This window comes from Xyrauchen texanus, chromosome 27 (assembly GCF_025860055.1).
Source record: "Xyrauchen texanus isolate HMW12.3.18 chromosome 27, RBS_HiC_50CHRs, whole genome shotgun sequence".
NCBI classification, from domain to species: Eukaryota; Metazoa; Chordata; class Actinopteri; order Cypriniformes; family Catostomidae; genus Xyrauchen; species Xyrauchen texanus.
Window position 1 is genome coordinate 18,741,998 of NC_068302.1, and position 24,044 is coordinate 18,766,041.

Consider the following 24,044-nt stretch of genomic DNA (forward strand, 5'->3'; position numbering starts at 1 on the left):
CTATTCGGCGCCTTGCAACATAATTCAGAGCGGGCGCGCACGCCCCGTCAAACGATTTCAAAGGATGCTTGGTCTCATGGCCTCGGCATCAGCTGTACTCCAGCTAGGATTGTTGCACATGCGTCCTCTCCAAAGCTGGCTCAAGAGCCGTGTCCCCACTCACGCGTGGCGCTCGGGACACTTTTTAATCAGAGCGAATCATGGCTGTATAAAATCCCTGACGCCCTGGAAAGCCGTCGACTGGTATCAAACCGGCGTGAGTCTGGGCGTGAACACACGGAGAAAAATGATCACGACAGATGCCTCCAAAATAGGATGGGGGGCCCTTTACGAGGGCAGGCCTGTCTCTGGCTTTTGGTCAAACCCGGAAAAGTGCCTACATATAAACTGTCTGGAAATGAAAGCGGTCGCCTTGGCTCTCAGAGCCCTGCTTCCGTACCTGAAAAACGAACACGTCCTGGTCCGAATGGACAACATGACGGTAGTATCGTATATAAATCGCCAGGGTGGACTCAGGTCGAGATCCCTGCACTCTATGGCCAGGGAGCTCATCTTATGGTCACAGCACAACCTGCGCTCGCTGAGAGCAGCGCATGTGCCAGGCGTCCTGAACCAGGGAGCGGACATGCTGTCCAGAGACAAAGTTCTCCCAGGGGAATGGTCTCTCCACCCCCTGACGGCCCAGTGGTTATGGCAAACCTTTGGCGAGGCAGAGGTCGACCTCTTCGCCTCCAGGGAAAATGCGCACTGCCCTCTTTTCTTCTCAAAAAGCATGAACGCGCTCGCCCAAGTCTGGCCGAACCGCCCCTTGTACGCTTTTCCCCCGATCGCGATGCTACCTCAGGTCATCAGTCGGATCAGGGAAGTGAAATGTGCAGTGCTCCTGGTAGCCCCACTCTGGAAGAACCAGATGTGGTTTCCAGAACTGATGCAGATGATGCAATCTGCCCCATGGCCGATTCCGTTGAGGCTGGACCTCCTCAGGCAGGCCAACGGGATGATTCTTCATCCCCGCCCCGATCTGTGGGCCCTTCATGCATGGCCCCTCAACGGGTTCCCGAGAACCTCCCCAGTGGAGTGTTGAGAACCATCACTGAGGCGCGAGCGCCCTCTACGAGGCGCTTATATGCCCAAAAGTGGAAGGTGTTCAGTGACTGGTGTGATACCAAGAGCTTGAACCCCAAATCGTGCGAGATACCAAGTGTACTCGCCTTGCAAGAGCTGCTGGAGGCGGGCCGCACACCCTGCACGCTCAAAGTCTATGTGGCTGCCATAGCGGCGTCACACAATCCTGACAAGGGACGCTCATTAGGGAAAAACGACCTAATCATTCGTTTCCTAAGAGGCGCTAGGAGGATGAACCCTCCTCGCCCCCTCCTCGGTGCCGATCTGGGACCTGGCCACGGTCCTGGACGCACTCAAGAGTGCCCCGTTCGAACCTCTCCGAACCGTGCACCTTAAACAGCTCTCGCTCAAAACTGCGCTCTTGCTGCGCTCGCCTCAGTCAAGAGAGTGGGCAACCTGTCATCAAGCGCTGCTTGCCTGGAATTTGGGCCTAACGACTGCAGAGTTGTCCTTAGGCCAAAGCACGGGTATACTCCTAAAGTGCTCTCCACATCCTTCAGAGTACAGGTTATATCTCTGGCAGCGCAATCGTCTCCAGCAGACAAAAGCGACGCTAATTTACTCTGCCCGGTCAGGGCGCTCAGAGTATATTTGGAACGTTCTGCCCCGTTCAGACAGACGGAACAATTATTCGTATGCTTTGGTGGCCGCACTAAAGGTCTCGCAGTTTCAAAGCAAAGAATATCGCGCTGGATAGTGGATGCTAAAGCGCTGGCTTATGAAGCCAAGGGCCTTCAATGCCCCTTAGGCGTCAGAGCTCACTCTACGAGGAGCATGGCCTCCTCATGGGCGTGGTCGAGTGGAATACCCATTGAAGATATTTGTGCGGCGGCAGGCTGGGCCTCGCCTTCGACATTTATCAGGTTTTATAACCTACAGGTCCTCTCATTACATTCCAACATTCTATCAGCCTGACTGTAGTATGGACTGGAGTATGTATATGCTGAGCATTATCTCCTCCCTTATAAGGTCCGTCTCTGACTGACTTAGAGGGTTTTTTACGCATATCAGTAAATAGAAAAATCAGTACATAAGATATGTGCTTGTGTTTTTACAATGAGCGCCCCACCATGGGCCACCTTGGTGCAAAGGCGCTCAGTATTATCCCATTATATTGCTCGCCGTTGGCCGGCTCGTTGAATAATCACTTTGCTTTAAGGCTCAGGCATCTGCCTCTGGCTTTATAGAGCGAAGTCAGCACGCACGGCGTTTTGCATGGTGTTCCCATAGCGTAAGCTACTTACGCAATAGGAGAGACCTCTCGAGAGGGAACGACTCGGTTACTAACGTAACCTCGGTTCCCTGAGAGGAGGGAACGAGTATTGCGTAAGTAGCTTACGCTATGGGAAAACTCTGTTTCTCGAGAAATATTTAAGTCTTTATGTAAAACGCATTGCAGCTGCACAGCAGACAGCAATGAGCGAGGCAGCTCGGTCATTGGCTGTGCTGCGGCAACTTGCTCGAACCAATGGCGGGGCGACTCTGAACGCGCGACCAATGGGCGCGCGCTTTGCTCTCACGCGCTTAGAGCCCGCCAAGATGGGCGTGGCTAGGGCTATATATTAGGCGCCCCGTCATGAGAGTTCTTTAGGTTCAATCGACTGAAGCGAACTGACCAAGCACAAGCACGGCAGCTTACGCAATACTCGTTCCCTCCTCTCAGGGAACCGAGGTTACGTTAGTAACCGAGTCGTTATGTAACACAACAGCCTATCACAGCTTCAGTCACGCGCTTGCTCTGCAAAGGGTATATGTTTGTGAATAGATATAGTGGTGGCTGGGATATGGAGGACAGGAATGATTGTATCCAAGACTGAAAACTTTGTTTAGGCTACATCTAACATGTATGTGTGCATTTCATGAACTGAAAAGTAGTATTGCAAATTACTTTTTTACATTTTAAAGTTTGTGCAAGTAAAAAACATCAGGCAAGCCACAGCCATATTTCAGTTGAACATTAAAAGAAATCTTGCCTTGTGTGTGACGATGCCTTTTTAAACCTGCATGTTTTTGACACTTAACACTGAGTTAAGAGAATATGCTAAAGATGACAACATTTATGTTTAGCTTAACATATACCAGTGTGCTAGTCAAGGACAAAAGACTATTCTTTCCTTTATGAAGTTTTTAATATATAGCCTGTGAATTTGTTTGTACATGCTATGTGTAATTATCATCATAATAATTCTAAATAAATGAGTGCTTTTAGACCACAAGCATAATATAAATATTTTATAGTATTACACAATGCAAGATTTTTTATTTATAGGCCTATTAAAAAAAAAAAGAGCCTGGTAACATCATGCAGATTATAATTTGCTTCTATGGCATCTAATGTGAATCTAAATGTAAAGGAGAAGTTGGCATCATCCCTTGACATTCGTTTATTTTAACAAGGTCAAGATCTGACATGCAATAAACCAATTTATATGGAGTTTAAATGAAAGTTGCCTTCACAAGACAAATTATAGCCTACCTTCCTACAACATGATTTTAGACTTTTTCCACCTAGAAACCGCGTGGGTAAAGTGTAGCAGCAACTTTAAACAAGACTGATGTTGTTTTTCCGGAGTAGCTATAATGTTATGCAATCTTGCAAAGAGCTGGTATGGGGTCAGCCCACTTCATTATAATCACGAAGACTGATGCAGAGGTGCGTGGACTCCGTTCCTAACTCCCTTCCCCCTATAGGCAGACACAGAGATGAAAAAAAAAGAATCAACCAGGCTTTAAATAGAACCATATTGACATTCTGACTGCTGTAATCTCACTGAAAGAGCGGCGACGGCTCCGCTCTCCATCCACACCTACATTTCTCCACGACAGAAGTAATACACTTTTTATTATATAATTTTACACACACATCACAATAAACATGCCCAGCAAGAGAAAGAAGAACAAGCGCCGCATGAGGAGAGTGGTAAGTAGCTATTTACCTAATATTGACTTAAGAAGAAAAAAAATATTTAAAAAAAGAAAAAAAAAATCAGATTTATTAGCCTAGATTTTAACATTTACATCCAATCTATGCTCAACCCTATTAAAGATTTCCAGTCAGCTTCATCAGTCACATTTCTAGCCTAGTTCCAGCTTCCAAGCTTTCGTTGATAGTTTTCCTAAAATGGAGAATTTTTAAAGAAGTCTGTAAGCAGTTCGAATTTAGCTAACTGTCGTCATAGGTTTATCATTTTATGTGCGCTGGCCAATTGGCCTAATTCCATTTAAAAGCGCCAATAAGGGGCTGTTCAGACCGAACACATACGCGTGCTAATAAAAAAACCCCGCAGAATGTATCAACGAATGTATCCGAACACAGGTGTCTCAAGACGCGCTTTTAAAAGTTATATTTGTGACGTTCTTGTTTAGACTTCACATGGCGTCTAAAAAACGCGGTGTTCCGCGAAACGCGGCTAAAACAGTTAACGATCATAGACATCCGTCAAGCGCATGTTTAAATAGAAAAACAGTGAGAAAAGAGCGCAGACGGAGGCATTAATGTGTCCGGTGTTAACGGCCCTAAGGATGTTTCTTATAGCGGAACAGTTGCGTTAACTCATATGCCAATTTTAGGCTATTGATTGACTGTGCTATTCGACACAGGGCAGCAATATCTTTAATATTACGGTTTGTGCTATTTTTTTCAGTGGGCAAAGGATATCAATTGAGTGCTTAACCTTTAATAGAGCTTACTGCAGATTTTGGAATAAGAATGGCCTATATTCGTTGATTAGCTTAGGTCTGTTCTGAGGAAGAGCTGTTTTGATTTAAAATAAAGTGACAAAATAAAGTGATATCCACTTTTTTAAGTACAAAAAAGTTTTCATTTGACCTTTTTGGTTATGCATTTTCAACTATCCTAAAGCTCACTTTACATGATAATAGCCAAAATAATAATGATTATAATAAATATGCTTTACTATGGGTGTGTTTGGGGTTACAGAGTGTGATTGGTTTGCTTCATGGCCCTTTGCTCTGTCCATGCAACAGACCAAATCATGTCTTCTGACCCCACCCCCAAACTCATAATGACTTTGATGATGTTGGCACATCACCCGAGACAGTCTGATTCCTTACTTGGTTGAGGGCACCTTACTGCAGATTCAGTTGGTCAAGAGACCAAGAACTGATGAGGGCTGAGCTCACTACAACAACTTTTGCATCTATTATTTGGAATTGGTGAATTTCTATAACACCGTCCTCCATCCACTGTATCTGGCTTATTATAAATTCCTCAATACTTAATACATTTATTTTTGGACAGTGATTTGGTTTACGTTCTGTCACGCCAAAGGAATGTTGCACTGCACTGACCATGCCTCAACTCTGTAAGACATTTCTTGTCCTCTGTAACCACTGACATAACGAAATGCATACAGTTTGTGCATATGAACACTGGGCTCTTTGTTTGGATTTCACAGCACATTTGTAAGATATATCATTAAAATGTTTTGAAATACCACTCGCTCCAGTATGTTTTGTTGAAAATGTAACCAATTAATTCACATTGACTCCCTTAAAACCCTACTTGTGGCATGTAATCATATCAACAGGACTGCCTTTCACACAAGTACAGAAATAGAGGGTTATCTTATATCTGTCTGTAGCTGTTAAGTCCCCCAGATAGAGCCGGTCTAAAGTTGGGCATATTTCACATTCTCTAACCTTCGCTGTAAAATAGGAAATTGGGAGAATACTTTTGAGTGTGTGTGTCTGTGTGTCCATTCCAATTATCTTGTTTGTTGCTATCCATCACTTCCAAATATATGAACCAAGCTGCTGAACTGGTTTCTTCTGTTTGTGTAAGACTGAACAACCTTGAGGCAAAATGTCCTTCTTTCAGTGAAAATGCATGCTTTTTTCTTAACATCTTCTATCCCCCAAAGCTACTACAATAACAAGAGCTTTCTGTGGTGAAATTGTGTTTTGCTTTAAAATCTGGCCTGTTGCATGGACTCAGGCCCATGTTTTGCCTCGTTTGGCTTTGTTCTGTGAGTGCAGTGGCCAGTGCTGATGCTTGCCTTCACACATGGCTACATAATTTGGCCTTAACTGTGTTGGGCACTGTACACCCCATCCTCACACAATGTGAGCTTAAACTCTTTTGAGGCCTATGTAAACAGCATCGGCCAGCCCTCGCTCTTGACCCAAAAAACGATGAGTCTGATTATAATGCGATTATGGTTCCATTATGATGTGATTAGCATTTTTTTCCATTCTCTGTTGCCCCATCCGGAGCTCACAGAGGTGCTGACTCTTCAAACTCACTTGTTTAGGCTTGTCTGAATCAATTGGTTCAGCCAATGTTTGCCACTAGAAGGCCAACTTTTCATAACTTATATAAGCTTTTAATGAAGTTGTTATAAAATGTGTAATTTCAATCAAATGCAGTCATTTGAACTTAGCAGTCTTTTAAACAAAAATTATTGGTTTTGATTTCATAATTTTATTTTATTTTTATTTATTTTTATTTTATTTATGAGTAGCAGGCCCAAAGAAGGACCTTGGAGGAGCAGTATGCGTCCTCTGGAAAGGGAACCCCAGGAGTGCAAGGTGTTTCTGCTCCAGTTCTCACAAGGGTTCCAGTTCCTAAAATGTCAGCGTGCCCCATTGCAGTTCCAATTAATACTCCAGTGGCAGTAGTTTCTCCAGTTGATGTTCCAGCTGAAATTCCTCCTGAAGAGTCAGTGAAGTTAGAGGTCCAAGTTACAGATGCCATAAAAGACAAAGTGGTGATGGTAGCAGAAGACTTGACAGAAGCCCCAGTGGAACCCCCCATAGAAGAGCCAGCTGTGATTGAGGAACCTGAAAGTGTAACCATTCCATTAACAGAGGTAATGTGCATGTGAACCCCCTTTTTGGATGTCACTTATTAGCCACTTTTCCACTATCGTGCCAGTGCGAGCCATGGCTATCAACTGGCCAATTGGGACAAGTAGCCTTGGATCTCGAGCCGTGAGACTAAAATCGATATGCGTTCCCTCGGGCCGATAGCCCCGCACCATTGCACTAAAACTTGCTCTTAATATGCTGCCCTGGTGCCAACCTCACACACCCTCCCCTTTCACAAGCAGGAGGGAAGCTCAAGCTAAGTTATCATTTTATCTAGTTATCAAGAATTTAGTTTAAGTTTATATTGAATGTAAACATTAGCTAGCTATAAAGATAAGTTAGCATTGACAATTCACTGACTGTAACTGCCATGGTGTTCCGAGTGGGCTGTTCAGCACACCGTCCATGATCTCGAAACCATGGAAAGTTTTTTTTTTGGGCACTGATTTTTCCATTGTGCGTTTTAACAGATTTGTACTGTGCCCGGAATTTTTCTATTTTTCCTGAACCTGTACTGTTGTGCACTGGTTCGGCGAAACTCAACCTTTGACATTGACCCCACCTCAATCCCCAGCTGGACATTTTTGGCCCAAGAGTAATTGGCCGTGGCCCCAAGAAAGTCCAGAGGAGGCACGATGAAGCCCCTGAAGTGACCAAGGGAATGCAACTGGTCCTGTCACGTACTAGGCATGCCCTCATTTGGCCCGATATTGGAAATGCAACTATTGAGGTTTAACAGCCTGTTGATATTTATCAATACACAATGTTCAAAATAGTGAACATTGAGTACAGAGAGCCTGGAGACACAGCAGCCTCAACCCAACTGCCCAACTGCTATTTTATTGAAAGTTCAATTTTTTGTTTTGTTGAAGGCTGATAGACTGATAAAACTTATACCTCAAATGCACTGTGCAAGCATCTGCCAAATGCATAGATGTATATTCTTTGGTCACATGCACACTAATACATTGAAAATGCATTGATTTAGCTAGAGACAGTCTAGTAAAATGATCCCTAGTACTGCATACTTTGGGAAACGATGAGGTTAGAAATCATATTATTGTGGACATCACCTTTAGAGTATCCTTTGATGTGTACAAAATTGCAGCGGTCCTCTGTAGGACAATCCCTGTGGTACTAAATGTGCTCTCTAATCTAATTTGAGAATATGTGGCAATTATGTGCTGAAATAGGCAGAATGCTGTATTCTGACATGAGTGTACCTACATGCAAGTACACATTTGCAAGCTTAATACCCCTCAAACCCAAACTGACATAAAGTATATTGTCAGTATCACTCTCCTCAGTCTCCTGCCCCTCACCCTCCCTCGTGTTTGTTTTTTTTAAAGAAAAGCTAAACCCTTAAATCCCACCCTTCTTTTCCTGTGAGCTCTACTTCAGCCTCTCCTCTCTCTTTACAGGCATCACAAGTGGTTGGGTTGGACATTCACACACACTGAGAGTGGCACAGGGTAGGGCAAGTGAGAGAGGCACATACCCATAAAGTTAGATGCAGGTTGAGGGCTGAGTCTCTTTGAGTTTCACAAGTTTTTTGGAGTGTAAAGTCTGTGATGCCATGGGGCTCATTCTCAGTTGGCTTTGGGGGTCTCGCGAGTCCGCTGACTTGCTGGATGTCTCTGTGGAAACGCAGGTGAGCTCCCATCTATGCAGCTGGGTGAGAAAGAACATTTTGTATTCTACTGGGCTCTTACTTTCACCCCCCTCCACTCCTCCATTTCTCCCCCCAACTTTCTTTCTCCCCTCCTTCTTGTGTTTGTTAAAGAGGCCCAGGTAGGCGTTGCAGTGGCTGATATGTTGGACAGTGCAGAGGAGGAGCTTATATGTGTAAATGTGGGGGGTTGGGTCCCTCCAGAATCTATGTCAGAATCTATGCCCCTGTTTGGACTGTAAAAGCGATTTGTAGTTTATTTATAATTGAGTTTAGTTTTTGATTTGTTTTATTGAGATGACTGGTTAAAAGGTATAAAATAATTTATAGTAGAAAGTGATACAGATATGTGACTGAGGGCCACTTTATAACCACATGCACATGCTGTGGGGGTGTGGTGGCCAACAGGCAGTCTTTTGTCTCTTTCAACAACAATCTTTGTGACAACAGTTGTGACTGAGTTTTATTGCACTGTGTAAGCCATTGTGTGGTTTACACAATACATGCAGCTAAATGTCGCTCTAGTGATTCCTCTGAAGTCATGATGTGAGCACACATTAAATTTGATTTTCTAATATTTTACTTTGTCTAAATTATTAGAAATACATTATAAAACCATTTGTTGCAAAATTGCACTAATTTCACATTAAATTCTCTCCATTGTTACTGTGGCTTGGACTATGGGTTTTCAGAATTTTTGATGCCAAGAAACCCCAAATGTGATGATCACCTTGAAGGGACGCCCTTCCTAAAATATAAAGGCAGCTATATGTTTTAAAGTAGAAAGATTGATTTATACTGTGTAATAAAAATATTAAAGGAATATTCTGGGTTCAATACAAGCCAACAAAGTTTTGGAGTGTTTAAAAGGCAGAAATGTGAAGCCTATAATTTTATAAAAGCACTTATAAACTATAAATGTCTATTAAAACTCATGTGTTATTTGAGCTGTAAAGTTTTTTAAATCATAATTTTTCAGTTGTTTTAGGGTTTTAGGGTTTGTTGAAATCACATCATTTAAACATTACAACTTTACACAGAAAAGGTAAGCAAGCGATTTTATCACACATATTAACATGCATTGGTTTACATCTTGTGTCTATACTTTTTAAAACAGTGAGTTTTTTAACGTTTACAGATTGACCCCATTCACTTCCATTGTAAGTGCCTCACTGGAACCCAGATTTTTCCTTTTTTTTAAAGAAAAGGTGGTGCAAGTCAATTCTTTTTTTGTGGTAATCAATATTAGGCCACACATGCTGTGGATTGAGCTTAACTTGAATTGTTGTCTTGTTTAGGGATTTTGAAAAAAACACTAAAGCATGTGTGTAGAATAACAGTATTTTGGCTATATGTCAAGCCAACGTAATTGCAGAATAAAGACATAATGTTGTTTGCAAAATGAAATAATGGACATTTATACCTTTATTGTACTAAAGAAAAAAAATATATCTGGAAAATAAAGTTGACAGTGTATTCATATTTCTTTCTACCCACTATTAGAGTACATTTCAATGTATACACTGAACAGTAACATTTTCAATTTTATTCAAATTGCACAAAACTGTATGAAGATATTTATTTATTTATTTTTTTTTTTATTATTTCTTATTGTTAAAAACTATAGCTCCAAAAGTAAAATAAAAAAAATCCAATGTTAGTTGACCACCATATTGGGGATGGGGCATATCTATATCAATGTATATAGTGGTAATGGACATTAAGGAAAGCATTGAAGTGTTACATACACTTTAAATACGAACAGTGGAGGATTTTAGAACAGCCTGAGACACTTTGTTCTGAAAAGAGTTACATTGACACTGGAACATTTTGTCCTGCTCCCACAGAGGACATCTGGGCACTTACCTTCTGTGAGCTTGTGAAGAATGTAGAGACTGAGATAAGGAGCACATCAAAATTAAATTGTACTCAATATTTTAACAGCCTAGCATATGTCATTTTACACTATGCTCTGCAATGTACATGCATTTTTAAAATGTAGCAGTTCTTTTTTTTTGCTTGTTTGTCACCATAGAGATGTGTTAGCTTTGTCTAAACAGACATAATTGTTTGTAAGATAATTTTGTTTATATGTTAAGAGTACAGTCTCTAAAATAGTGAGGAAGGTAAATGGTTCCTGCCTTGCTCAGTTTCATGCTCTCATTGTGGGCTCTCATTTGAACCTTGTTTAGAGAAATAGTTCACCCACAAATTGTCATTATTTGCTCACCTTTAAGTCATCCCAAATCCATATGACTATCTTCCCTGTAACACAAAACAACAATATTTAAAGTAGGGTGAGTAAATAATGACAGAATTATCATTTCTGTGTGAACTATCCCTTTAAGGAGTGGGAAGCATGGTAGAACTGATTTTACATAATGTTGTTTAAGGATAAAATCCAATTTAATACATTGTTAAATAATATAATGTAGTTAATGACAATTATAACACAATAAAATGTTATATTTATGTGGACAGTGAGGTTTAAAATCTTGTGCTTTACTGTCTTTTTTAGGTTACAACATCTGTAGATGAGCCAGTTTCCATCCCTGCACAATCTGAGGTATGTTAAGATGTTTTACCCCATCAGTCCACTGCATAGCACCAGTGTATATGTAATAAAAACATCCTTGCCTTTGGCCAAACACACTGTTGGGCTCCTATAGTTGTTTTTCCTCATAAAAATGTCTAAACTCTCCTTTTAAGATCACAGCACCTCAAGATAAGCCAGTGTCCATCCCTGCAGAATCTGAGGTATGTTAACATTTTTTACACCATCTGTTCTCTACATAACACCACTATATTCCCACTATATACACTCACCTTTGACCATACAGAGTGTTGGGCCAGAATACAGTAGATGTGTGTTTCTTTCTTCTTACTAATTAGCAGGCCTCTGGCGCCACACCTTGCCTTTTAGGCGGACTTTCTCTCACACTTTCGCTTTATGAGGTGTGAAGACAGCTAATTTGTTGTGTGTCAACTCTTTTGACAAACAGAGAACACTAGCTTTAAACAAATACTGTTTGGTTAGGTAACCAAAGTGAATTTGTGCATTCATTAACCATGACCTTTTTTGAACATGCTATTGGCGGATCCAGGTTGAGGACACATCAGCTGTAGTCACTGAGGTAATGGCTCCTCAACTGACATTGTTAGGGGTATAACAGTTATGATCCGGACCAGATATGGAGAAAGAAGACCAGGAGTCGAGAAGTTCAATTAAAGAATCAAAAATTTACTGAAGTATAGTCTGCAGTGAAATTGGTAGAGCCAGCGGCAAAGTCTCACGAGGAGATCGAAAGCCAACTCGTACCTTACACAAAATCTTACATCAATTATACCATTTGCAAGGACGTACATTCCATTATTTTACTCCTGATTGGCTAAAAGACCATAAAGTCACAACATATAGACAGCTATGCGGCCTATCAACATTAATCAGCGCACTTGTCGTCCAAGCCCGAGATTTACATCTGAAGTGACCTCGCAGATGGTCGCGGGGGCGTCTTCGAGTCGGCCTGGTGTGCATCCCTGGGTTCAAAACCTGGGTAGAAAGTCAAACGCACACACAAAACACTGACGAACGACAGTTCTTCTCTGGGCACAAGAGAGCCAGAGCACACATTATTAGGCCATTTGAACCAAAACAGAGAGATAAAATATTCACTCCTCGGGCAGAGGAGAGGGGTAGAAATAACATACATTTCTTCCCTAAAGAAATAATAAGAGAAAATCACACTTCTACTATTCAGGTATTATTACATAGGACTTTAAACCATATAATTAGTCATGGAAAGGTAACAATCAAACACAGAATACATCTGGAACCTATGTTTAACGCATTCTCCCTGCCCCCGAAGAGACTGGAGCCTCACAGATAAGCTTATCCCCAAAAGACCTTCAGCCTACGTGCAGGACAGAGAGAAAGTCTCTGGAATGTTCCTAAAAGAGACTAGTTAGCATTCAACACACATATGATTCAAAGTATATTTCAGTTATGCATAAGAAAATAGAATTGATTATGTGATCATGCATATAGTTAATTCATCACTTTATTAAAGAAGTTAAGCAACAGAATACAGATAGATATTGATATAAAAGGATATATATATATATATGTATTGATATATCTGAAGAGACAAGGGATTTTGACCCTCACCCTTCAACATGTATTTTTAATAATTCATGTGCATGATCTGTTTCATAGTTTTTAAGCGGTTTGCTGTAAAGTTTCAGGTGAAAATATTGCCCTTTTATTCTGTGTAAACAGTTGAGCTCCTATGTAAAAGTGACTGGAACATTACGCTAATACCTGGTACAATTTCTTTTTTTGCAAAAGACTTTAGTCAGGGTGGACTGCATATAAGTTTGACATGAATGAAAATTAGGCTGAAAGGGGTAGAAATACAGTCTGGTCAATGGGTGGCACTGTTGTGTATATTGGTGTTGATTAATCAGTCACCAAAACATTGAAAATGCATCTTACTCAAAAATTTCCAGTGGACAAAAAAATAAAACTTTAGAGAACATATATTAAATATGAAAATTAAATATTATTTAAAGGGGTCGAAATGCTCTTTTTATATATGTATATAGTTGTATTATTTTCCCTGAGGTCAACTGATAATGTAAGTACGTTTTTGTTTTTTTTTGCACCAAAACCGTTATAAATTAGTAATATTTAATCAATTTCCACCCTGTCTTTTGCCCTCTGTCTGAAAGGCTTGGTTTTGGCCTAAGCACTCCCTAAAACTTTAATGAAAATGCCCACTGTTATGATTGGCTAACATGGTGCAGCTTCACAAATATAACTATTTAAAACTCGATTGTAAGACAATGAACAAGGTCCACAATATTATAAAACAAAATGACAGTGTTTACACAAAACGCACATCCAACACATTCCATCCAAAAATCTTAAACCTTTCATCTCAAGCACAACTGTTAACACCCACCACCATAAAATATCAAACAGTCATGACATTTGAAATATTCATGAATGAAATGGTTTAATTAAGTTCTTGATCAAGGAACTTTCTGAAAGTTCTTTTGCAAAGCTTGAATTGTATTATGACTGATTCACAAGCATTCCAAGGTGATAGGAGTCGACACACACACACACACACACACGCGCACGCACGCGCACGCACACACACACACACACACACACACACACACACACACACACACACACACACACACACACACACACACACACAAAGTCCATCTATTGCAATTTACTTACACCAACAATTAAAAATAGCACATGAGAGAAAGAGCGTGTCCATGATGTGTTTGTACTCAAAAAGGCAGAATAGCTGAATGAAACAGAATATCTTTTTTACTTTACACAACGTCTTTTAAAAGCAGCGCCTGATACGTGACAGTTATCAAAGGTGTCGGTGTAGTGCATATTTATATATAAAAATTATGAACAATTGTCCATATGGGTCCCCTTTGGTGTTCAGGAATAGGCCTGTTTGTCCTGCTCTCTCTCTCAGTGTACGAACTGAAGCACCTGTGGGCGGGAACAAGGATGCGATGATGTAAAGTATTCGTTGCTGTTTTTCCGCTGAAGAGGCAGTCATTCATTATTGGGCTCCCAAATGATGTAGGGAAGTTGCGGAATTAGAGAGGGAGCTTGGTTTAAACAAATGCTTTTATTGCATTGGGGATTAAGGTTTGGGTTCTGAAATTTACATTGTGTTTTTATAGTAGAATGACCACTTATGTGTCAAAATGTCAAGTAAAATATTATTCCTCATGACATGACCCCTTTAAGAGTGTACATCTGTCCCTTACATCAAATTAAAAGGATAGTTCATTCAAAAATGAAAATCCTGTCATCATTTACCTCATGTTGTTCTAAACCCGTACGACATAAATGGAGATGTTGGGCACAATATTAGCCTCAGTCACCATTCACTATTATATCTTTTTTCAGTGCAATGAACGTGAATGGTGACTGAGTCTAACATTCTGCTCAAGCTCTCCCTTTGAGGTTCTCAGAAGACAGTAAGATTTAGAGAGTGATTAAATGATGACAGAATTTGATGACTATGCTTCCCTGACTGAGGTCCTTTGGCTGCAGTTCCAAGCTATATTAAATCCTGACAGTTTTGCTTTTGTATAAATGTTGCTTGCTTTGATCTCCATATGATATTGTGGTGCATATGCATGTTTGGTGCAGATTCACGTTGTGGCTAAACCTGTTCAGACGGTTGACACTGAACATGAAGATAAAGCTGCTGCTGGGCTTCATGCAGAAGATTCAGTGGTGGAGGTGCCAGTATCAGAGGAGACAGTGATTACAGCTGACACTGAAGTTGCAGTTGAAACTGTGACAGAGACAGTGGCAACTGAAGTTGAGTCTGTTGCTGAGGCCCCTGTGGAAGTCGGCGAGCCTTCTGCTGAGGTTGTGGGAGAGACTGTTGTTGAAGCCGAAGCCATAACTGTTGAAGCTGAGCATCTAGAAGTCCACACAGATGTCACAGATATTACGGAGGTGCCTGATACAATATATCTTCAAGGCACATTGCACTGAACTCTTTGCATGAGTGTGTTTGCATGCATAACAGATGAATTTATCTGGTCCTTTCTTAGCACTTAATTGTATAATTGGGCTCTTCATTCAAATGTGTGTGTGTTTACGCATGACATAGCCTCCGTCATCCAGTTTATTGTTCATTTCTTTGGGCCGTTTGGTCCAGTGTTTTATTGCAGGACCCCCAAATATGATGATACCCTTGCGAGGGGCCCCCTTCATAAAATTAATGGCAGCCAAATACAGTATTCTCAACTATAAACACACATTTACTGTATACTATGAGATAATAGAATGTGTAATAATATAAAGACAAATTAAAATTGCAAAATTAAATAATGAATAATTTCCCCTAGAAAAATAAAACACAAGAATAAACTATTCTAAGTTTCAGTCCCCCCAAACTAAATACAAACTTCATTTAATTTCATACTCCTAAAAATCTTCTTTCTGTTAAAAGCATTCTTTCTTGTACCCCCTTCCACCTGAAATTTTCCATGGACCATCTAGCACCCCCTTGTGGTATGCAAGGGGTCTCTGTCCTCCAGTTTAAAATCCCTGTTCTATTGCACAATAAACTAACTATTGCTATCAAATGAGTATGATTTTAAATCAATTAATTTCTCTTTCACCAACAGAGTGTACATGGAGCACCTGAACCGGAAGAGGTTGCAGTGGTAAGTTCTTTGGATTTGTTTGTTTTTCATAGTTTCTTTGCTCTGCTTTTTTTTTTTTTAGTCATGATAGTTGTATAAAAGAATAATAGCACTCCCTGTTCTGTATGCATTATTAACCCAGCAGATCATGATGTCGGATGTGAATCTGAGAATATGGCGATACGTCAGTGCCGTGAAAATGCAAAAGGTTTAGTTGATCTATGACCGAAATCAGGTCTCATAGACTGAAATCTATCCATTGACAGATGGATTTGGCTAAACAATGCTCAGATTCAGAGAAAACATTATTGAGTGCACCTTTAAAAATGTGCCTAGATTTACAGAATAGAAGTTGAATACTTAATAAATATTCTCAGAGCTTATAATGATAAAAAAAATAGATTTCCTTTCTCAAATGCTATAATGAGATCTTTCCTGACCTATGACTTATAAAAGTATATTTCTTTTTTCTTTATTCTTTTTTCTTACGCCTTTAATTCTTTTCTATGTGACTCAGTTAATGCGTTCAATATGTGTTCAGTATGTGGAATATGTACTTTTTATTGAACAAATTTTGATTATTTGATAATTATTTTCAATTAAAAAAAACTGCTGTTACCAAGTATTTACATGAGGTTCAGACACAATAAATTATACCAAATTAAGAAAAGTTACTTAGTTTTAGTGTTGATTTTGGTGCAACTTTAAAACACTGTTTTCCTCATTAAAAAGTTTTGAATTGTAATGAATGAAATGTAATTTTGAAACATACGTCTAAAATCATGACTAACATGAGATGAGGACTCCAGTCATTTCAGTTACCTTATAAAAATCTTATTCTACATGGAGAGGATCCCCTCATTGTGGCCAAGGTCGTTTCAGACCATTCTGGCACCCTAGGTGAGATCCCTATAGCTGCCCCCGTTGGGGTTAGGATCATATGACAAGCCAATTACTACTAGCTTAATCTGCCCTGTTATCACTCAGGGATTTAATTGAACCTGGCTGGCTGTGAATAGTGAATTTCTACAATGACATACAACTGAAATCTATTGTGTTTGAATGATGCTGCACCCAAACCACTAGGTGTCAATTTAAGTCCAAGACAACGTCAACAAATACTTACACCTTTATGTGCACATTTAAGAAATTTCTGTTTGTGACCCCATTCTGTAAATACCCCATTAGTCTTGTGAGTCTAGATTAGTCTGTGTTAATTGTTTGAAAGCATGAACCTTGGATTGGAGAAATTTGTGTGTAGTGTTTTGGACAGATTGGTTTGTGATTTTTTTTTTGCACTTTAAACCAACTATTGCCCTTTTAATATGTGCCTGTTTCCATGTATCCGTGACAGGATGTACATCCAAAGCCTGAAGCAGAAATGGTTCCAGTCGTGAGTTCTTTGGAATTTTCTGGTTTTATTGTTATTTAGTTGAATGGAAAGGCCACCTGAAATTTCATATAAGTAAAATGTACCTTTCTAGTGGTGAAAAGAATATTTCAGTAACATTGTACTGATTTGCAGTGCATGACAGGGGGCACACAAATCATTCTTTCAAATTCCTTTTATTAGGAAACTGCAGTACCAACTGAAGCTTTAGTGAAACCAGAGCCTGAGCAACAGTCAGCCACAATGAAAGAACCCACGGTATAAGAATGCTTTTTTATTAACTTTTTTAGTGGGATCATCTGCAGCATTTATGTTAAAATCCTTTTAGATTGAAGTTTAGTTTTCAATATGGTCGCAGCCCTCGGGTTGTAACATGATCAAGCCTGTGGTCGAGTCCACCAGTGATCCTTTTGCTGAAGATTGTGTTGTGACCGAGTCAGCCATAGGTGTTGAAGCAGCCATCGCAGAGGAGAAGGTGAGCTATTGGATGTTTCAGCGAGCAGACTAAAGCATTCAATCCTGTTAGCTCCACGGGTGGATTCAAACAGAATATGGGGTCTTTTTTCCAAAGATTCCTGAAATAACAACAGATGCCCCTGAGGTTCTATCAGAGACACTAGAAGAAACAAATCCTGCTCCTGAGCCTGTGCCGCTGCCAAAAGAAATTATCCACGTGAGCTTCTCATTTATTAATTTGGCAGACAATTTTACCCAAAATGACTCTGAGTGCATTCAGCATACAGTTTATATTTGATTAGTTTTGGTGTTCCATGTAAATTAAGCCCATAACTTTGGCATTGTTAATACCATGCTCTCTACCTGCTGAGCTACAGAAACAACAGCTTTTACTTTTAAAGGGATAGTTCACCCAAAGAATTACAATTCTCTCATCATTTACTCAAACTCACGCCATCCCAGATGTGCTTGACTTACACATCTGAAAGTCACATGTGATGCCTGTTTAGTTTCACTTTCACATCTGAAAGTGAAAGAGAAAGGGGAGATTTATAGTAAAAAAGGACTTAAATATTGATCTGTTTCTTACCTACATCTATCATATCGCTTTTTTGAGTCTTATTTATTACTTTTATGCTACCTTTATATGCTTTTTGGACCTTCAGATTGCTGGTCACCATTCACTTGCATTGAAAGGACCAATAGAGCTAAAATATACTTCTAAAAATATTAATTTGTGTTCTGCAGAATAAAGAAAGTAATCTGGGATGGCATGAATTTTCATCAACTATCTTTTCATGTGTAACTTGTCTGCTACATATTATTCTTGATTGAAATGACCTGTAAATCAGAAATTATTAATATTAGTTAAAATTGTAATTATTTTGACATTATAATTAAATCTTATTCTTTAAATTTCAGGCTCAAGATGAATTTATGGCGCAAGTCGAAACTGAAATCAAAAAGGTACTGTATTTCCTTCAAATGTCTTGACACTACTTTTGTATGAAATACTGTGTTGCCACCAACCCCAATCCCAACTCCATAGACACACATCCGCCATTATAATATTGACATTATAATAAAATTTTATTTACATTTCAGGCTCAAGATGAATTTATGTCACAAGTAGAAACTGAAGTCAAAAAGGTATTGTTCTACACCACCCACCTATCCTATCCACCTCCCTAAACTCAAGGGGCCGGTTGCACCAGCAATAAGTTACAACTTAGCCTAGTTGTGGAGTACATTTACTTACTACTAAATATTTGAATGCAGGTAGAATGCAACCCAACATATAAACTAAATATTTACAGAAGCCTCCGACCAGGAGTAACGGATGGAATGAAAAAGCAGACTGATTTTCTGACATCAATGAGCTCATGTTTTGCGTGACAGGCTTCAATCATTTAGACATACATTATATGATGTTAACACTCATTTAAATTTACGAGAGAGTACATTATGTAAAAAACTACTTAGCTGCTCTTCAGTATGAAACGGATCCAACGGTGCACTTTCCTGTGTGGTGTCAATATTTCAAAATTTAATGTCAATTTTTCCAGCCTGTTGTATTAGTATTAATTTATTGCCCTTTATTAATTTTAGATAATGTTCTTGAATAATATAATTTACACGGGCTAATAGTACTATTTATTAAATCTCCTTTTATTGCATATCGTATTTCAATAAGAATGTAATTTATTACAGATGACAGTTATGTAAGCATATCAACCATAACAAGATCAATCTGAAATGCACAGCTTTTTAAAACTTTTGCAAATTTGAAGGCTGCTTATTTAAGCACTGACTTAGTTACAACTAACTAGTAGTTACTAATCCCTTAGTGTAAACTTTATTTCCCAACTTAAGTGAGACTTTACGCACAGCTGGTGCAACCCTACCAAGGTCACTAAACAGATGATACTTAGTACGTGTGTAGTTGATGCATAACGTGTGCATAAACTTTGTTTAATCAACATCAAGAACTTGCATTTCAATTTATATAAATACAGTATATACAAAAGGGAGAATGTATCTATTAGGTCCTGTGAGTATTTTGTTGTTTTTAATCACATTTTGTCTATACTGGATCATTTTATAAAGCGGTATGAAGAATTTTTAAAAGTACAAATATTCTATGTTCTCTCTCAATTTATATGCAAATAAAAATACACTCACCTAAAGGCTTATTAGGAACACCTGTTCAGTTTCTCATTAATGCAATTATCTAATCAACCAATCACATGGCAGTTGCTTCAATGCATTTAGGGGTATGGTCCTGGTCAAGACAATCTCCTGAACTCCAAACTGAATGTCAGAATGGGAAAGAAAGGTGATTTAAGCAATTTTGAGCGTGGCATGGTTGTTGGTGCCAGACGGGCCGGTCTGAGTATTTCACAATCTGCTCAGTTACTGGGATTTTCACGCACAACCATTTCTAGGGTTTACAAAGAATGGTGTGAAAAGGGAAAAACATCCAGTATGCGGCAGTCCTGTGGGCGAAAATGCCTTGTTGATGCTAGAGGACAGAGGAGAATGGGCCGACTGATTCAAGCTGATAGAAGAGCAACTTTGCCTGAAATAACCACTCGTTACAACCGAGGTATGCAGCAAAGCATTTGTGAAGCCACAACACGCACAACCTTGAGGCGGATGGGCTACAACAGCAGAAGACCCCACCGGGTACCACTCATCTCCACTACAAATAGGAAAAAGAGGCTACAATTTGCAAGAGCTCACCAAAATTGGACAGTTGAAGACTGGAAAAATGTTGCCTGGTCTGATGAGTCTCGATTTCTGTTGAGACATTCAGATGGTAGAGTCAGAATTTGGCGTAAACAGAATGAGAACATGGATCCATCATGCCTTGTTACCACTGTGCAGGCTGGTGGCGGTGGTGTAATGGTGTGGGGGATGTTTTCTTGGCACACTTTAGGCCCCTTAGTGCCAATTGGGCATTGTTTAAATGCCACGGCCTACCTGAGCATTGTTTTTGACCATGTCCATCCCTTTATGGCCACCATGTACCCATCCTCTGATGGCTACTTCCAGCAGGATAATGCACCATGTCACAAAGCTCGAATCATTTCAAATTGGTTTCTTGAACATGACAATGAGTTCACTGTACTAAAATGGCCCCCACAGTCACCAGATCTCAACACAATAGAGCATCTTTGGGATGTGGTGGAATGGGAGCTTCGTGCCCTGGATGTACATCCCACAAATCTCCATCAACTGCAAGATGCTATCCTATCAATATGGGCCAACATTTCTAAAGAATGCTTTCAGCACCTTGTTGAATCAATGCCACGTAGAATTAAGGAAGTTCTGAAGGCGAAAGGGGGTCAAACACAGTATTAGTATGGTGTTCCTAATAATCCTTTAGGTGAGTGTACATTCATAACAATGATAAAAGAATTACCAAAATACTGTTTAAAATAGTTTTAGATGGAGTATAGAATATCACAACTACAGTGCCATAGACAGCTTAGTTCTGTGATACATCCCATTACATTTATGTTGTGTGGTGTACTCACTAAGAAAGCCAGCACCTGTCACTGCTTTTTTAGTAAAAAAAAATGCTTTAGTCAATCCAGTTTCTCATTTTCACAGGACTTGGCAATGAGTGGTGGCCTAACTGTGGATACCATCAATGGATGTCTGGCAACTACCGAAGTTGCAATTGAAGGTTAAAGTGCCTTTGGTATGAGTGAGGTTATGCTTGTTATTTTTAAGCTCTTAAATAATTAGAAAAAGTTAAAAGGTGAACAAATGTAGAAAAGTCCAATCTGTGAGCCAGATGAGGAATAAAACATGTCTTAGTTGTCACCACTATTGCTTTTTCTTTAGTTTCATAGAGCATAAAGGGACTGCTGAAACATCATAAAATGACAACCTTGCAAAGTGCCTTTCTGTGCTGCTTCTAACCTACAGATGAAGAGGATGTGTGGCTGTTCTTTGCTTGTGGATTTATTTCAGAGCTTCTAACGAATTCTCTTCAATTTCCATATGCATGTACAATAGATTTGCAGGTGTTGTATATTGCATACTTAGTAGAGTTAAATGGATGCGTGTTGCAAATTTTTATGTTTGTACTTGGACAATTTTTTTATGGGGAATGAATACTTTACAACAAGGTTGTATTTGTTAACGTTAGTAAATGCAACAGTTAACATGAACTAACAATGAACAATATTTTTACAACATTTAATAATCTTGGTTAGTGTTAATTTCTACCTCTCTCTCTCTCTCTCTCTCTCTCTCTCTCTCTCTCTCTATATATACATTATATGTTAACATTTAAGCATTATTAAACAAGAAACAATAAACAATATTATTTTGATAAATTCACATTATCCAAGATCAATATAAATGATGAAAAAATACATTTGTTATTTCATTATACTGAATGCATTAACTGATGTTAACAAAAAGAACCATATTATACATTGTTAATGTTGTATTTGTTTCATTTGATAGAAATGATTTAGAATGGAGTACTTCCTTAATAGAGCACAATTTCATACTGTAACATTGCCACCTGTTCTCTGCCTCCCCTTATCTGTTCACAGGATATGGTGCCTTTTCCCCAAATTATAAATAAAAGGAGTTTGAGAATAATTTTTCTACCCAACTTTAATTTTTAAACTTTTCTGTATATGCATTAGATGTAAATAGATATTCACTGGTGTAACTGTTGTCTAAACATTTTGAGTGAGAACACAATTGCAGTAGTTTAAAGAAAAATGCAACAAACTAAAAGGACATCATTAAAATAAACCATCATTCAAGATAAAAAAAAAATGATATTAAGATAAGAGATGTTATAAGACTTACAGAAACACTTAATTAATAATAAGAAATGTTGAAGAAACTCTGATCATGGGTGGAAAAAAGTAAATAACAAGACAGGGCAAAAGACATAACTGATAATTTCAAGGTGCAAGCAGATATTACATAACATGTATCTAGCTCCCCCAGAACACTATTGTCTGCAGTGTTGAAAGAGTTGGGCTGGGCTTGGATTAATATATATTATTTTATTTTGTGAATCAGTTCTTCCTACACTGTGAGAGTATGATCTCTATAGGATATTTTCATTTAAAACATGAATGCAACAATGTGAAAAAGTGTGAACTGTCCGCCTTTGCTGATCTTTTTGGTCCCTCACCTTACTGATGTGAGGTGCTGGCATGATTTTTTGAGAAAAGGCCAATGAAAATTGGTGAGTGGGATTTGCATGCCACTCCCCCGGACATATGGGTATAAAAGCAGGGAAAATGCAGCCATTCATTCAGATTTCTTCTTCAGAGCCGAGCGGTTGTATTTCACTGAGCTGAAACTACTCTGCCAAGCCATTTTCATCTCTCGCTCTTACGAGCTGTTGGATTCTACGGCACATTACAGTGGTTCTCCCCCTCTCGCACATGTGTTGTGTAGAGAATCATCCCTGGGTTCTTCAACTGTAAAAGAGCTTATTTTCCTGCTTATTCTCTTAAAAGAGAATATTTTCTTTCTAAAAGAGTGGCACTCATTAAAGCATCTTTTCAAGATGCCTTTTCGTTTGTTTATTATTCCTGGTTGCGATCGTTATCTCTCTGCTTCTTATGGTCACTATTGCTGTCTCACGTGTCTGGGTGCTTCCCATGCGGAGACTGCATTCGTGGATGGTTCATGTCCTCATTGCGAGAATATGACCATGGCTACATTTCTGTCGCAGCTTTCCTTCGTAAGAGGGAATGCCACCCCAGCGGTTCCCCGGCTTGGTCCTTCTACCTTCTATGAGACGGAATCCGTTAGCACTGGGGGCGATCTGGGGTCTTCAATGGGAGCTTCTCCGTTGGGAAACCCCCCACGGACCTGCCATTCCCAGTACGATCGTACGCCCCCCCTGAGTTCTGGGATGAAACCACGGGCTCGTCTCACAGTGAGTTCGCGGCTCCATTCAGAGTTCGAGAAGAGGATGAGCTAAAGATTGCTGCATCGGATAGAGGGCTCATTATATCTGGACTCCCATCTTCGGGTGCGGTAGCCCAATTGCAGGCTGACGCGGAGCTGGCGGCCGAGCGTCGGGCTGGAGTGGAACCCTCAGCTCCCCCCTGAACCCTTGCGCCTCGACGATTGGTTTCTTTGGCCAGAGCGCCACTCAAGGCCACCCTCTGCCCCGACCCAATTCGCGAACTCATCCGCTTTCAATACCCTAGACGGTGGGGCGGCAAGGGGGTATGCGGCGATTTCTCAGGTGGATCAGGCGGTCGCTGTGCACTTGTGCCACCTGGCGGAACCGTCCGAGACTCCCGTCCAGGGCCTGAAGGCTTACATCATGGCGGTTAAGGCCTACAGTGCTGCTGGACGTGCCGCCTCATC

General features: G+C 39.9%; 1 protein-coding gene across 4 annotated transcripts; it reads left to right on the top strand.

Moving 5' to 3' along the window:
• Positions 1-3,765: 3,765 nt before the first annotated feature.
• LOC127621065 (E3 ubiquitin-protein ligase RNF12-B-like) lies at positions 3,766-22,298 on the top strand. Of its 4 annotated transcripts, XM_052094500.1 has the most exons (14): positions 3,766-4,045; positions 6,609-6,956; positions 11,142-11,189; positions 11,333-11,380; positions 14,820-15,134; positions 15,812-15,850; positions 17,184-17,222; positions 17,403-17,477; positions 17,578-17,694; positions 17,791-17,892; positions 18,597-18,641; positions 18,780-18,824; positions 21,291-21,381; positions 21,528-22,298. In XM_052094500.1, exons 1-13 carry the CDS (start codon positions 4,001-4,003, stop codon positions 21,369-21,371), a joined length of 1,347 nt encoding a protein of 448 aa, XP_051950460.1. In that variant the 5' UTR covers positions 3,766-4,000; the 3' UTR covers positions 21,372-21,381; positions 21,528-22,298. The 4 variants fall into 4 exon arrangements, with proteins under 4 accessions (XP_051950460.1, XP_051950461.1, XP_051950463.1 ...); XM_052094501.1 differs by lacking the exon at positions 14,820-15,134; XM_052094503.1 differs by lacking the exon at positions 6,609-6,956.
• The last annotated feature ends 1,746 nt before the right edge of the window (positions 22,299-24,044 follow it).

Bases quoted from the DNA above. Each gene is read 5' to 3' on its own strand.
- LOC127621065 (XM_052094500.1), top strand. From the start codon at position 4,001: ATGCCCAGCAAGAGAAAGAAGAACAAGCGCCGCATGAGGAGAGTG. The intron at 17,695-17,790 runs GTGAGCTATTGG...TTTTTTCCAAAG, and splicing joins CAGCCATCGCAGAGGAGAAG to ATTCCTGAAATAACAACAGA. The intron at 17,893-18,596 runs GTGAGCTTCTCA...TTTAAATTTCAG, and splicing joins TGCCAAAAGAAATTATCCAC to GCTCAAGATGAATTTATGGC.